The 17,523-nt window shown below is 36.6% G+C and overlaps 1 protein-coding gene across 1 annotated transcript in view; it reads right to left on the bottom strand.

Annotated features, from left to right (window-relative positions):
- The window catches only part of SEC62 (SEC62 homolog, preprotein translocation factor), a 33,950-nt gene that overhangs the window by 4,506 nt on the left and 11,921 nt on the right, over positions 1-17,523 (bottom strand). The window contains exons 4-7 of the mRNA XM_036898344.2: positions 4,744-4,948; positions 4,400-4,492; positions 2,650-2,710; positions 540-659 (exon numbers count right to left, since the gene is read on the bottom strand). Coding sequence (XP_036754239.1) covers positions 540-659; positions 2,650-2,710; positions 4,400-4,492; positions 4,744-4,948 — 479 coding nt within the window. The remainder of the gene's footprint in view (positions 1-539; positions 660-2,649; positions 2,711-4,399; positions 4,493-4,743; positions 4,949-17,523) is intronic.

The following is a 17,523-nucleotide window of genomic DNA, read 5'->3' as shown; positions in this document are numbered from 1 at the left end:
GTTTCATTTTAGCTATGAAAGACCCCAACCATCCAGAAATTAAAAAAAAAATTACTTATGTTTTCTGTTTGATTTTTAAAAAACATCTGAAACTCCTTAATGCATCTAGAATTTATTTTGGTAACTGAGTGCAACCTGAATTTTCCCCCAATGGCAAATCCACTGTTCATAATCACTTATTGAATACATAGAATTTAAATATTTAATACAAATTTCATTTGCCTTAAGTCAAAATATTATAATGTTCTACTCAAAGTATTATACCTAATAAATAAGCAACCACTGTAAAAATATTCAAGTCCTTGTGGTAACTAAACTTTATAGCATACCATAAATGTAGATTAAGACATATTGAATCCTTTTTCTTCAGAATAGACCCCATCTAATCAAGCACATACACTACTTCAAGCATGAGTTTTAGATGATCAAAAAGTAGTTCTACATCTTTCTTGGTTTTCCTATATTAATTCTGCTATTAAGCTGTTAATACTTGAAGCTCTACATTACAGTCCAACAGCTCAGTAAGCAACAGCACTTACCAACGGCAAGGAGAAGAATGCTGGCAACAAAACAGCCTGCACCAACACTGAGGTAATAAACACCTACTCGCATTTCTGCTGGCCATAGAGGGAAGAGCGTGGCTGCTATCACTGCGATCACTGGAACAAGAAATGACCAAGTTACATAGGTATCTTTTAGATTAAAATTTTCAATGGCCTGGATGCAATAACAGTAAGCATATTTCTAAATTAAAACATAAACATATTGAAACATATAAATTTGCCTCTTTTATAGGGGAAAAAAATCAATTATCAGCCATTTCACATAGTTCAACCTTTTAACTACTATTCTTGTTAGGATTTTTATAGTACAAATTGCATATATAATTAGAAAAAAGTGCTGTCAAAAAACAAGAAATTGTCAGCTCCTTAAATGAACAACTGCTGCTGTTTTCAAGCAATGTCTACCTTATTTTTTGAACATATGTCTACTGATAGAGGATCTTAAAGAAACAATGAAATAAAAAACTAAGGAAAAAGGATTTGAAAGATACCTCCCTGTAGATTCTGATGTTGGGGTGAAGCTCTGACATTTAGAGATTGAAAAGCTCGCCAGGTGATTCTGATACAGATGGTTTTTTGGTAGTTAGGGAAACTGCATACAAGCCCCAACAGTTTAAGTATGGTGGGACCACATGGAATAATCCCTTTAATTAGAAGTATAGTTATTAGGTCTTCAGAGCAAGAGAGATCAAGACTCAAATTCTATCTCTATCATTTATAAATAACTGAGCAAGTTATTTAACCCCTTTGAGGCTAAATTACCTTATATTTAATGCATTCCTGTTCCTATTTTTTAAAGGTTGTTGTGACAATGAAATGAAACAATGCATGTAAAATACTAGGAAAGTGACTAATATATACTAAGTGATCAATAGCTATTAGCTATTTGGGTAGGATTAAATTGAGTTTCAACTCTTGAGAGTTACTTTGAATTGGATCCTATGATATACTGATGAAGCTCATTTATTTAATTGCTGTGAATTTTTTTCTACTTGTTAAATCATTCTTCTTGTCTCCTGTCCTGAACTTAACAGGAATAACACATACCTATGGCAAAAAAAACAAAAACTCCAAAAGGTATACAGTGAAGCCTTCACCAATTCTTGGTCTATTCCCCAGAAGTTAACATTATTGTTTTGTATCTGTACTCCCAAAGACTGCCTATATATATAAATTAAAACTAGCTATCTAGATTTCTTCCCCACATAAATAATATTCTAATTAATGTTTTTTTTCATTTCATCTATTCTAGTTATTTTTCCATTATGACATCCTACCTAATTCTTTAAAAGCTGTATGGTATTTCAGTGTGCAGTTATACTGTAATTTATTTCACCATTCTCCTACTGAGGGACTTGACTTTCTAGTCTTATCCTATTAGAGACAACAGTACAATAAATACCAGTGTATTGTACATTTGTGCAAATGTGATTACAACATAGGATAAATTCCTTGAAGTGTAATTTTTAGATCAAAAGGTAAAGGCATTTAAAATTTGAAAGATATTTGCTAATTACCCTCCTAAATATAATCAGAGGGATCTGGATTAGAACAGATAATCTGTCAATGCACTCTGTCGAATAAATACTCTGCAACTATTTTAAAAACAGCCACAGGATAATCCCTAGAAGTAGAATAGCTGAATGCTAGTGTATATACATTTAAAATCTGAAAGATATTACTAAACTGGACATAAAAACTAAAATAACAGGCATAACATCAAGTGTTGGAGAATGTTGTTTTTTCTGAAGTGTTGAATCTTCACTAAGATTAGGTACTGTTAAACTCTGTAGACCTCACTGATGCTGTAATGTGTATTTATTATGAGTGTGATAAAGTATCATTCATGATTATTGGTCATTGTATATTTCTTCATCTGTGAGATACCTTTACCATTTTCTACCAGACTATTAATCTTTTAAAAATCTTTGCTTTAATGTGTTGCAAAAATTTTCTTCAGTTTCTCATTTATCTTTTGACTCTATTTAAAGTACACATTCTTAAAATTAACTCTTTTATGTTAGTATTTTTCTATATGGCTTCTGCATTTTTATTTTCCTTTCTAAATTTCAGTGGTTGTACTTACCAAGAATTAATCCCATGACAAATGTTTTAAAGTGAACTGGGTCATAGATCCACACAAATACCTAGAAGAATGAAGAAACCCCAGTGCTTAAACGTCTAAGGTCACACTAGAAAGTTAAACTTAATTCTATAGTTTAGGTTTGTAATAGTCACTTTCAACACTTTAACATTTAAGTTAAATAAATTTCCTTCAGTAGCAGTGTTTCTTTTGGTATCCATTCAGTTAAAAATTTGTAAAACTATAAATTCTGTAATGCTCTTAAGTAAATTTCTATGTACTTAAATGCATTTACACAAACTATTACTTACTCAACTTGAAGACCAGCAATTATACAACCTTTTTGTACCTAATGTAATGATGTATACTGGCATGAGCAGAACCAGTCTGGGCTAAGAGAACAGTTGTGCTAGGCTCAGTAGCTCTCAACTACACTATCTTTGCCCACTGATGAGCTGCAAAGAACCATTATTTAAGATCATACTTAGTGAACATAAAAATTCTATGACTCCCTGTAGTAAGTTCACTGCCTGCTCTCCCCATGTGTAGTCCATAAACTGGGAACCAATGCATTAAAGCTTAATTTACTCTATACAATAGGAATTTACTTCATTCAGAATAATCCAAACTCCATAAAACTCCTAGTTTTTTTATCTCTTAGTTTCTACAAATAACATTACTCTTTCATTTCCTTGACCAGAATTCTTTGTTACTGTCTTTTTAATTTGGTTCTATTTCTAGCACCGGGAGTTCCAGTCCTTTTTAAATTCTGCACATTTCCCCTAAAAATCAGATCTACAAACATCATTTCTGTCAGTATTCTTTAAAAAAAGGTTTTAAAGATATTTCCCACCTAAAAGTTCGAAAGCTTGCTTTCTACAGAATAAAATCTAGTCTTTTCAGGAATGGAAGCAACCATGCCTTTGCTCAATTTGCTTCTTAGTTTAACAGACCTGTTAAGGCCTTCCCGGTGTACTGAGCAATCTGCCAGCAGCCTTCAAAGCTAGTTCAAGAGTTCAGGGTCTCTAGACCCTCCTTCTCCTCTCTGGATTAAATATTCTTAACTGGTTTCTCATATCATAACACCACACTGTAATGCAATAGCATGTTTAAAAGCTTGTATCTTTGTTAGACTAAGCTTTCAAGAAGAAAAATTCATCTTACTTACCATGCTATTCCCAACACCTATAAAAATGTCTAAGTATACAGCTGAAGCTTGAGGTTTAAATGAATGTACCTGACTTTACTGACGATAAACACAACCACCTGACTAGATTCTGGCCAACAGAATCCAAGGAGAAATGAAATTACCAGGACCCTGGAAGGCTTTCTTAAGAAAGAGGCATATCTATCATTCTCCTTTCCTCTTGGTTAGTAGTCATTCTGAATTACATGGTAACCTTTACCGACTGTCTCACACAGGAGGAGAGCTTGGCTCCACTATGGAGCTGCTGTACCTATACCTTTTACCCTCATACTGAATTGATGTGAGAGAAACAAGTATCTATTTTAAGCTACTGTTATTTCAGGTTTTCTATCACTCATAGACAGCTCAACCTAATTCTGACCCCTTTTTAATAAATTTTTTATAAATTTAAATTCAGAGAAATTACTGATTTTTTAAAGTGTAGATTTTCTATTTACATGGTTAGATTTCTCTAAACGACTTTTTTTTTTTTTACTGAAGGCAAAAAGATAATCCTAAAACTCCTATGGAAAACTGGATTTCTACTTAAAAGCTAGATACTCTCACCTCATTTCCATCCAGAAAAATTTGATCATCATGTGGCTCAAGCTTGAACTTTTTCTTAGTTTCCTTCTTTTTGGGAGTTCCTGGGGTTTCCTCCTATTAAAACAAAAGTTTAAAAGAAGGAAAAAACAAACATAAATTAGCAAAAAGCAAAAGAGATTCATATAGTCAAAAGGTTTCACCAGCTGAAACACAGAAATCAAAATTCTCATCCTTGGCACTTACAAAAACTCTAATATGATTATCTTAAATGGTTGTTGCATAATATTTCAAAAGTGCTCATATGCCAGTGGTGGCCATGTGCATGTAATCATTTTTTATTCTTACTTAACTTTAGCTGAAATCACCTTTTTGGATTCTTCCTTTTCACCATCTTTTTTTTTTTCTTTTTCTTTTTTTGTTTTTTCTTCCTTTAGATTTTCTTTCTTGCTCTTTTTGTCTTCTTCTTTTCCACTTTCAGCTTTTCCTTTTTCTTTTTCTTTTTTTATATCTTTATCATACTTCATTTTCATGACTTTAAGGGCCCGGTGAAAAAACTGCTTCTTTAAAAGCCTTTGGGAAAAAAGTATAACATTACATTCCCTTATCAATTATACAAACTAAAAAGTAAAGATATCAAAATCCAAATAAAATGAGCAAAGAAATAAATATATTGGCAACTCACAAGAGAAATCAAAACTATTAAGTCCATGGAAAAATAGTGAACCCCACCTCTAATCAAAAAACTGTACAGCCAATTTAATTATATAAAAGTTGTCAATCTTCCATTTTTTAACTATGTAATTTAGATGTAAGATTATAGGTTTGAGTTAATCCTTATGTAGCTTTTTCTCTAGACTCATTAAAAAGTAAATCAAGATTCTGCTTTATTTAGTATGTCTCAAATTCAAGAGCAGACATAAGGGGAAAATATGACAGTTTAGGAAATATTAATTAGCAAGGTAAAAATGGGTCCATGATTTAACTGATCCAAATCATGTCTTCGGCTGTCTTTCTTGATGTTATTTTTTTCTCTCCATGTACTTCACTCTTCAGCTTGCCACTACAATGAGGTATTTTCAAAGAAGTAATGATTAAATATGCTAATGTGAGATTTCTGGAATCTGTTGAACTCTCACAATATCAAAACGAAAACTGTACAATATATCTGCAAAACACTATGTATTCCTTGTTACACTAATTTTTCTCAAGATACTGTTTTTCCCCATATCTAGCAGTTATTATTATTATTTTTTACTTTTCTACTCAAGACTTTTTGGCTGTTTTCTTTGCCTGGATGCTCTTCCTCCACATAAGCATGTCCTTTTGGTTCACTCCCTCACTTCCTTCAAGTCTTCCCTCAAATGTTATCTTCTTAACTAGGCCTACACTGTTTAAAATTATAAACCCAACCCCCGCCCTCCCTTCTATTTTCTGTTATCCTATCACAGCATTTATCTTCTAACATGATATACAAACATTTGTTTGTCCCCTTCACTAAACCATAAGCTACTTAAGAGTGATATCCCTGCTTTATTCATTACTTTATCTGATTTAGCTCAGTTTAGTTCAGAAGCTCAGCCATCCTAAAACCAAGTCAACCTTCTGGGGTAGTTCCTTTCTCCCTTATAATCTTACTTAAGAAACTGGGTTACTCTTACCTTTGTCATCTAAATGCCACCTTTCCAAATCCTATTTTCCAGTTTCAGAGTTCCTGATTTGTTCCTCAATTCCTGCCTTGATGTACAACTACCAAAACACAACCTAGAAGCTAGGTTTCCCTGTCACCATCTTTGCCTATTAAAGGTGATCATTCCCCTTTCTACCTCCACTGGTGCCTGCCAGAGTACATCGCACCTATTAACTAGGTGCCTCCTTCCTGCCCAGTGACCACTTATTTTTGGTCATTATGTTCTGCCTTCTGGAGCACTTGTGTTTTCACCTGCCTGGCTGGGCTTCTTTCTGCTGCTCAGCTAGGTATACCCCACCCATGCACACCTCCACAAAGCTAACTTCTAGGTTTCCTCACTTGACCTTTTACTTGTTCAGAAGATCTATATGGCATATAATTTTGCAAGTTTGAAATGCCTCACAAAACTACCATTAGTACCTTCCACACTATATATATATATGTGTATGAGCAGAAAGTGAGATTTAATAGTAGTGGGTATGTGAATATGAAGAGGAATTTAAAATTTTCACTCTACTTCAGAGTATCTTACAAAAATTTATAATGAACATATTTTAATGTCCATAATTTTTGTACTTATGTCATTTCCACATTTTCTATCAGGAACATTTATTACCACTTAATATGAAAACAAAAATATATCCTATTCATTGTATATTAACTGAGAACCAGTATTTCGTATTACAGCTCATATTATGGATCTCCACACAGTGAGAGTATATGTGGACACATAGATACTGAAGTATGTGTTCTTAAATGGTAATGTGGTTATCTATGAGGCAACAGTAGTAGTAATTTGGATTTTCTTCTAGATCATTTTCGAAGTTCTGTCAAATTTATTTCAGTGGAAAAAAATTGTTCTTTATAAAGAAATAATACATAATAAAAAAACAGACCATAGAACTTTAGGGGAAAAAAAACCCTTTCCCTTAATGAGTAGAAACAGAAGGTCACAGAACCAGTAGGAACGCCCATTTCCATCACCCTTCCTACATAGCAGCCCATCCTATCAAAGAAAAGTAGACTATTAACTAATCAAAATAGTGTTGAAAAGTTCACATGCAAGGAGATGAGTTCAGAGGGGAAGGAGATCATCTCTCAGGCAATGGAGGTGCACAGATCTCCCAACACAAGGGACCTAAGGAAGACAACACCAAGACATATAATAATTAAAAGGGCAAAGATCAAGGGTAAGGACAGATTTTTAAAGCAGTGAGAGAGAGGAAAAAGATCACATACAAAGGAAAATCAATCAGGATATCAACAGACTTCTCAACAGAAACCTTACAGGCCAGAAGGGAGTGGCATGATATATTTAATGCAATGAAGCAGAAGGGTCTCAATGAAGAACACTCTACCTGGAAAGATTATCATTTATATTTGAAGGAGAGATTAAACAATTTCCAGATAAGAAGAAGCTGAGAGAATTTAACTCTCGCAAACCTTCTCTATAATGTATTTTAGAGGGGCTGCTATAGATGGAAGTATTCCTAAGGTTAAATAGCTATCACCAGAAGAAATAAACCATAGTAAAGAAAGTAGACCAATTAATTACTAAGCAGATGCAAAATCAAATCAACCACCCCAAGTCAGTCAAGGGATAGACAAAGAGTACAGAATATGATAACTAATATAGAAAGAATGTAGGAGGAAGAAAAAAGAGGAAAAAGAAAAAAAGGAACCTTTAGATTGTGTTTGTAATAGCATATTAAGTGAGTTAAATTAGACTGCTAGGTAGTAAGAAAGTTACGCTTGAACTTTTGTTAACCATGAATCTGAAGTCTACAATGGCAATAAGTACACTCCTATCGATAATCACCCTAAATGTAAATGGTCTGAATGCACCAGTCAAGAGACATAGAGTCACTGAATGGATAAAAAAACAAGACCCATCTATATGCTGCCTACAAGAGACTCACTTCAAACCCAAAGACATACACAGACTAAAAGGGAAGGGTTGGAAAAGGTATTTCATGCAACTGGTAGGGAGAAAAAAGCAGGAGTTACAGTACTTGTATCAGACAAAACAGACTTCAAAACAAAGAAAGTAAAAAGAGACAAAGAAGGACATTTCATAAGGATAAAGGGGTCAGTCCAACAAGAGGCTATAACCATTATAAATATTTATGCGCCCAACACAGGAGCACCTACATATGTGAAACAAATACTAAAAGAATTAAAGGGGGAAATAGAATGCAATGCATTCATTTTAGGAGACTTTAACACACAACTCATTCCAAAGGACAGATCAACCAGACAGAAAAGAAGGAAAGAGACAGAGGCATTGAACACATTAGACCAGATGGACCTAACAGACATTTACAGAACACTCCACCCAAAGGCAGGAGGATACATCCTTCTCAAGTGCACAAGGAACATTTTCAAGAATAGATAATATACTAGGCCACAAAAAGACCTCAGTAAATTCAAAAAAGATTGAAATTGTACCAACCAGCTTCTCAGACCACAAAGGTATGAAACTAGAAATAAATTATGCAAAGAAAACAAAAAAGCCCACAAACACATGAATGCTTAACATGCTCCTAAATAATCAATGGATCAACGATCAAATAAAAACAGAGGTAAGCAATATGTGGAGACAAATGACAATAATAACTCAACACTGCAAAATCCGTGGGAAGCAGCGAAGGCCATGCTGAGAGGGAAGTATATTGCAATATGAGCTTACCTCAGGAAAGAAGAACAATCCCATATAAACAGTCTAATTCACAATTAATGAAACTAGAAAAAGAACAAATGAGGCCCAAAGTCAGTAGAAGGAGGGACATAATAAAGATCAGAGCAGAAATAAATAAAATTGAGAAGAATAAAACAATAGATAGAATCAATGAAAGCAGGACATGGTTTTTTGAGAAAACAAACAAAACAGATAAACCTCAAGCCAGACTTATCAAGAAAAAAGAGTCTACACACATAAACAGAATCAGAAATGAGAAAGGAAAAATCACTACAGACATCACAGAAATAAAAAGAATTAGAGAATACTATGAAAAATTATATGCTAACAAACAGGATAACCTAGAAGAAATGGACACCTTTCTACAAAAATACAACATTTCAAGGCTGACACAGGAAGAAACAGAAAATCTGAATAGACCAATTACCAGCAAGGAAATTGAACTGGTAATAAAAAAATTACCTAAGAACAAAACTCCTGGATCAGATGGCTTCAACGCTGAATTTTATGAAACATTTAGTGAAGACCTAATAACCATCCTCCTCAAAGTTTTCCAAAAAGTAGAAGAGGAGGAAATACTTTCAAACTCATTCTACGAGGCCAGCATCACTCTAATATGAAAACAAAAGACACCACAAAAAAAGAAAATTACAGACCAATATCCCTGGTGAACATCGATGTAAAAATACTCAACAAAATATTAGCAAATCAAATTCAAAAATACAGGGGATTGGAGCCAAGATGGCAGCGTGAGTAGAGCAGCGGAAATCTCCTCCCAAAACCACATATATCTATGAAAATATAACAAAGACAACTCTTCCTAGAATAAAGACCAGAAGACACAGGACACCATCCAGACCACATCCACACCTGCCAAGACCCAGTGCCTCGTAAAGGGGGTAAAATACAAGCCCCGGCCCCGTGGGACCTGAGCGCCCCTCCCCCTAGCTCCCGGTGGGAGAAGAGTAGGCAGAGCGGGAGGGAGACGGAGCCCAGGACTGCTAAACACCCAGCCCCAGCCATCTGGGCCAGAGCGCAGACACAGTGCATGCGCGGGGGGGCCCTGGATACTAGGGAAACAGGGCAGCAAGAACAGAGAGCAGGTACCGGAGGCCTGGCGCCAGAGGACATAAGAAAAGCGAGTGGCCTTTTTTTTTTTCTGTGGTCGTTGTTTTGTTTTGGCGGGTACTTTTTGGAAGTCTTAAAGGGGCAGGGCGGGACACTTAATCCAGAGGCACAGAATCTGGGGATCTCTGGGCACCCTAATCCCCTGGGCTGCAGGGAGCTCGGAGGCCCCTTACGGAGATAAATAGCCTCCCAGCCGCTCCCCCTCCAACGCTACTCCACAACTTTGGAGCAGCTGCCCGAGCCAGGCCACGCCCATAGCAACAGCGGAGATTAACTCCATAGCAGCCGGGCAGGAAGCAGAAGCCCAGTCTGCGCGCAGCTACCCAGCAGAAGCCACTAGAGGTCGCTGTTCTCCCAGGAGAGGAGGGCCACAAACCAACAAGAAAGGAAGTTCTTCCAGCCGTCACTCGTCCCAGCTCTGCAAACTATTCCTATCACCATGAAAAGGCAAAACTACAGGCAGACAAAGATCACAGAGACAACACCAGAGAAGGAGACAGACCTAACCAGTCTTCCTGACAAAGAATTTAAAATAAGAATCATAAACATGCTGACAGAGATGCAGAGAAATATGCAAGAGATATGGGATGAAGTCTGGAGGGAGATCACAGATGCCAGAAAGGAGATTACAGAAATGAAACAAACTCTGGAAGGGTCTATAAGCAGAATGGATAGGATGCAAGAGGCCATTGATGGAATTGAAACCAGAGAACAGGAACGCATAGAAGCTGACATAGAGAGAGATAAAAGGATCTACAGGAATGAAACAATGTTAAGAGAACTGTGTGACCAATGAAAAAGGAACAATAACCGTATTATAGGGGTGCCAGAAGAAGAGAGAGGAAAAGGGATGGAAAGTATCTTAGAAGAAATAATTGCTGAAAACTTCCCCAAACTGGGGGAGGAAATAATCGAACAGACCACGGAAATACACAGAACCCCCAACAGAAAGGATCCAAGGAGGACAACACCAAGACACATAATAATTAAAAAGGCAAAGGTCAAGGACAAGGAAAGAGTTTTAAAGGCAGCTAGAGAGAAAAAGGTCACCTATAAAGGAAAACCCATCAGGCTAACATCAGACTTCTCGACAGAAACCTTACAGGCCAGAAGAGAATGGCATGATATATTTAATATAATGAAAGAGAAGGGCCTTGAACCAAGGCTAACCTTGAACCTTTGGTAACCACGAATTTAAAGCCTGCAATGGCAATAAGTACATATCTTTCAATAGTCACCCTAAATGTTAATGGACTGAATGCACCAATCAAAAGACACAGAGTAAAAGAATGGATAAAAAAGCAAGACACATCTATATGCTGCTTACAAGAAACTCACCTCAAACCCAAAGACATGTACAGACTAAAAGTCAAGGGATGGAAAAACATATTTCAAGCAAACAACAGTGAGAAGAAAGCAGGGGTTGCAGTACTAATATCAGACAAAATAGACTTCAAAACAAAGAAAGTAACAAGAGATAAAGAAGGACACTAGATAATGATAAAGGGCTCAGTCCAACAAGAGGATATAACCATTCTAAATATATATGCACCAAACACAGGAGCCCCAGCATATCTGAAACAAATACTAACAGAACTAAAGGGGGAAATAGACTGCAATGCATTCATTCTAGGAGACTTCAACACACCACTCACCCCAAAGGATAGATCCACCGGGAAGAAAATAAGTAAGGACACGGAAGCACTGAACAACACAGTAGAGCAGATGGACCTAATAGACATCTATAGAACTCTAAATCCAAAAGCAACAGAATATACATTCTTCTCAAGTGCACATGGAACATTCTCCAGAATAGACCACATACTAGGCCACAAAAAGAGCCTCAGAAAATTCGAAAAGACTGAAATCCTACCAACCAACTTTTCACACCACAAAGGCATAAAACTAGAAATAAACTGTACAAAGATAGCAAAAATGCTCACAAACACATGGAGGCTAAACAACACGCTCCTAAATAATCAATGGATCAATGACCAAATCAAAATGGAGATCCAGCAATATATGGAAACAAATGACAACAACAACACTAAGCTCCAAGTTCTGTGGGACACAGCAAAAGCAGTCTTAAGAGGAAAGTATATAGCAATCCAAGCATATTTAAAAAAGGAAGAACAAGCCCAAATGAATGGTCTATTGTCACAATTATCGAAATTGGAAAAAGAAGAACAAATGAGGCCTTAGGTCAGCAGAAGGAGGGACATAATAAAGATCAGAGAAGAAATAAATAAAATTGAGAAGAATAAAACAATAGCAAAATCAATGAAACCAAGAGCTGGTTCTTCGAGAAAATAAACAAAATAGATAAGCCTCTAGCCAGACTTATTAAGAGGAAAAGAGAGTCAACACAAATCAACAGTATCAGAAACGAGAAAGGAAAAATCACGACGGACCCCACAGAAATACAAAGAATTATTAGAGAATACTATGAAAACCTATATGCTAACAAGCTGGGAAACCTAGGAGAAATGGACAACTTCCTAGAAAAATACAACCTTCCAAGACTGACCCAGAAAGAAACAGAAAATCTAAACAGACCAATTACCAGCAACGAAATTGAAGCGGTAATCAAAAAACTACCAAAGAACAAAACCCCCGGGCCAGATGGATTTACCTCGGAATTTTATCAGACATACAGGGAAGACATAATACCCATTCTCCTTAAAGTTTTCCAAAAAATAGAGGAGGAGGGGATACTCCCAAACTCATTCTATGAAGCTAACATCACCCTAATACCAAAACCAGGCAAAGACCCCACCAAAAAAGAAAACTACAGACCAATATCCCTGATGAACGTAGATGCAAAAATACTCAACAAAATTTTAGCAAACCGAATTCAAAAATACATCAAAAGGATCATACACCATGACCAAGTGGGATTCATCCCAGGGATGCAAGGATGGTACAACATTCGAAAGTCCATCAACATCATCCACCACATCAACAAAAAGAAAGACAAAAACCACATGATCATCTCCATAGATGCTGAAAAAGCATTTGACAAAGTTCAACATCCATTCATGATAAAAACTCTCAGCAAAATGGGAATAGAGGGCAAGTACCTCAACATAATAAAGGCCATCTATGATAAACCCACAGCCAACATTATATTGAACAGCGAGAAGCTGAAAGCATTTCCTCTGAGATCGGGAACTAGACAGGGATGCCCACTCTCCCCACTGTTATTTAACATAGTACTGGAGGTCCTAGCCACGGCAATCAGACAAAACAAAAACATACAAGGAATCCAGATTGGTAAAGAAGAAGTTAAACTGTCACTATTTGCAGATGACATGATACTGTACATAAAAAACCCTAAAGACTCCACCCCTAAACTACTAGAACTGATATCGCAATACAGCAAAGTTGCAGGATACAAAATCAACACACAGAAATCTGTGGCTTTCCTATACACTAGCAATGAACCAACAGAAAGAGAAATCAGGAAAACAACTCCATTCGCAATTGCATCAAAAAAAATAAAATACCTAGGAATAAACCTAACCAAAGAAGTGAAAGACTTATACTCTGAAAACTACAAGTCACTCTTAAGAGAAATTAAAGGGGACACTAACAGATGGAAACTCATCCCATGCTCGTGGCTAGGAAGAATTAATATCATCAAAATGGCCATCCTGCCCAAAGCAATATACAGATTTGATGCAATCCGTATGAAACTACCAGCAACATTCTTCAATGTACTAGAACAAATAATTCAAAAATTCATATGGAAACACCAAAAACCCTGAATAGCCAAAGCAATCCAGAGAAAGAAGAAAAAAGAAGGGGGGGATCTCACTCCCCAACTCCAAGCTCTACTATAAAGCTATAGGAATCAAGACAACTTGGTACTGGCAAAAGAACAGAGCCATAGACCAATGGAACAGACTAGAGAATCCAGACATATATGGTCAATTAATATTTGATAAAGGAGCCATGGACATACAATGGCGAAATGACAGTCTCTTCAACAGATGGGCTGGCAAAACTGGACAGCTACATGTAGGAGAATGAAACTGAACCATTGTCTAACCCCATATACAAAAGTAAACTCAAAATGGATCAAAGACCTGAATGTAAGTCATGAAACCATTAAACTCTTGGAAGAAAACATAGGCACAAACCTCTTAGACATAAACATGAGTGACCTCTTCTTGAACATATCTCCCCGGGCAAGGAAAACAACAGCAAAAATGAACAAGTAGGACTATATTAAGCTGAAAAGCTTCTGTACAGCAAAAGACACCATCAATAGAACAAAAAGGAACCCTACAGTATGGGAGAATATATTTGAAAATGACACATCCGATAAAGGCTTGACGTCCAGAATACATAAAGAGCTCACACACCTCAACAAACAAAAAACAAATAACCCAATTAAAAAATGGGCAGAGGAACTGAACAGACAGTTCTCCAAAACAGAAATACAGATGGCCAACAGACCCATGAAAAGATGCTCCACATCGCTAGTTATCAGATAAATGCAAATTAAAACTACAATGAGGTATCACCTCACACCAGTAAGGATGGCTGCCATCCAAAAGACAAACAACAACAAATGTTGGCGAGGCTGTGGAGAAAGGGGAACCCTCCTACACTGCTGGTGGGAATGTAAGTTAGTTCAACCATTGTGGAAAGCAGTATGGAGGTACATCAAAATGCTCAAAACAGACTTACCATTTGACCCAGGAATTGCACTCCTAGGAATTTACCCTAAGAATGCAGCAATCAAGTTTGAGAAAGACCAATGCACCCCTATGTTTATCGCAGCACATTTATAATAGCCAAGAATTGGAAGCAACCTAAATGTCCATGGATAGATGAATGGATAAAGAAGATGTGGTACATATACACAATGGAATACTACTCAGCCATAAGAAAAGGGCAAATCCTACCATTTGCAGCAACATGGATGGAGCTGGAGGGTATTATGCTCAGTGAAACAAGCCAAGCAGAGAAAGAGAAATACCAAATGATTTCACTCATCTGTGGAATATAAGAACAAAGGAAAAACTGAAGGAACAGAACAGCAGCAGAATCACAGAACTCAAGAATGGACTAACAGGTACCAAAGGGAAAGGGACTGGGGAGGATGGGTGGGTAGGGAGGGATGGGTGGGGAGAAGAAGGGGGGTATTAAGATTAGCATGCATGGGGGGTGGGAGAAAGGGGAAGGCTGTACAACACAGAGAAGGCAAGTAGTGATTCTACAACATTTGCTATGCTGATGGACAGTGACTGTAAAGGGGTTTATAGCTCCCCTGGTATAGGGGAGAGCCTAGCAAACATAATATTTGTCATGTAAGTGTAGATTAATGATAACAAAGAAAAAAAAAAAGCAGTTCCTGTGTGGTGACCTCCAATGAGTTCTACACAATGGTATAAAGGGCATATAAAAGTGTAGGCAAAGGGTCTGTTTGTGTTTATACAGAGGATCAAAGCCTCATTTGGCTACCCCGAAAATGAACTAAGATACGATATGAAAAAGAACTTCCAACATCAGCACTCTCGGGAAGACTCATGCCAGAAGATGATCATCAAAAAACCCCAACAAAGATCCACGCACTGCTACAGCTGTAGATGCACTCATCCCACCAGTTCCTGGACTTGCCATGGGAATGAAGAAGGAGATATCTAAGCTGGCCTGTGCATACAGTAAAACAACAAATTTGACTGGATCTATACTGTTGGAACTTAATCAAGAATTAGGAGAAGTGCAAATTGTAGTGCTCCAAAATCTTACAACTACAGACTATTTACTGTTAAAAGAACATAAGGGATGTGAACATTCCCCAGGAATGGGTTGTTTTAATTTTAATTTGTCTGATTTCTCTCAGACTGTTCAAGTTTAGTTGGACAATATCCACCATATCATAGATAAGTTTTCACAAATGCCTAAGGTGCCTAACTGGTTTTCTTGGTTTCACTGGAGATGGCTGGTAATTACAGGTATGCTTTGGTTACGTGACTGTACTCCTATTATGTTAATGTGTGTGTGCAATTTAAATAGTAGCTTAAAACCTATACATGCTGAAGTTACTCTACAAGAAAATATGTCAAAGAAATAATCAATCTTCCCAGGTTTTCTGCCGCCTGCTACTTCTATAGCTTTTCTTCTTCCTTCCTAATTACAACCCTTAAATAGAATTCGTGCCTCATATCAAATTTACCGAGTATCATAATTCTTCCAAGTGGTAAAGATACCTCAAGACAAATGCTGGGCACAGAAGCCACAGGGCATAAATATGCAAAGAAGTAAAAAGCTAACCATTTCAAACAATAAGGCTTCTCTCTCACTTACCAACTTTACATTTCCCTGTATGGCCCCGGAAGATGACTGGTTAGCCAGAGACTGGTAAGATTCCCCAAGGGAGGAACAACCTAAGACAGGCACAGTCGCAGGGGGGTCATCAGGTGAGAAATTGGGGATCAACAGAGGTGAGGCTTAGAACCTCATCCCCCCTGTTCTGAGAGAAATCTTCTGCATATGTGGATGTTTTATTGCCCTTGTCTAGCTTGGATTAACACATAGTCTACAGGCACACACCTGATCATCTACATTTGCTCTCTTACAACACTAAACTATGTTTTCTACCTTTATCTTGTATCTACCTACCATTTCAGCATTTTATTAAAAATAATAATAATAAAGAGAGAAATGTGGTATCCACATATAAATCAAGTATAAAAATCAAATGAGTATTCATATTTGAACTGTTTATAGTTCCTAATGCATGAGCAAAAGCAAAAGTTTCTGTGATGACTGCCCTTGTACTGCTCACCTTGTAACTTATTCAATATGTAAGAATTTGTTCTCCATGTAAGAACTTGTTCGTTATGCTTCAGAAGATTGGAGACTGACGAAAATTAGGCTTGGGGTGGATTAATGATTGTGCATTGAGCATTGACTCCCCTATACAGTATTTTATATTTGTTAACAACCATTTGATCAATAAATATGAGATTCCCTCACAACAACAACAACAACAACAACAAAAAGTACACAGTTCCAATTGTAAAATAAATAAGTAACTGGGATGTAATGTATAGCAGAAGGAATATAGTCAAAATATGGTAACAACTTGGTATGGTGATAGCTGGTACCTAGAATTATCATGTATATAAATGTTGAATCACTGTGTTGTACACCTGAAACTAATGTAATGTAATACTGTGTGTCAACTACCCTTCAATAAAAAATAATTATCTACAGTAAAAAAAAAAAAAAATTCAAAAATACACAAAAAGATTATTTATCATGATCAAGTAAGATTTATTCCAGGGATACAAGGATGGTACAATATTGGAAAATCCATCAACGTTCATCCACCACACATCAACAAAAAGAACAAACCACACAATCGCTGAAACAGTATTCAACAAAATTCAACATCCATTCATGATAAAAATTCTCTTTAAAATGGGTTTAGAGGGCAAGTACCTCAAGATAATAAAGGCCATACATGACAAACCCACAGCCAACATAATACTTAACAGCAAGAAGCTGAAAGCTTTTCTTTTAAGATCAGGAACAAAACAAAGATGCCCACTCTCCCCACTTAAATTCAACATAGTTTTGGAGGTCCTCGTCATGGCAATCAGACAACACAAAGAA

This window comes from Manis pentadactyla, chromosome 1 (assembly GCF_030020395.1).
Source record: "Manis pentadactyla isolate mManPen7 chromosome 1, mManPen7.hap1, whole genome shotgun sequence".
NCBI classification, from domain to species: domain Eukaryota; kingdom Metazoa; phylum Chordata; class Mammalia; order Pholidota; family Manidae; genus Manis; species Manis pentadactyla.
This window is presented reverse-complemented; position numbering and strand designations above follow the sequence as displayed.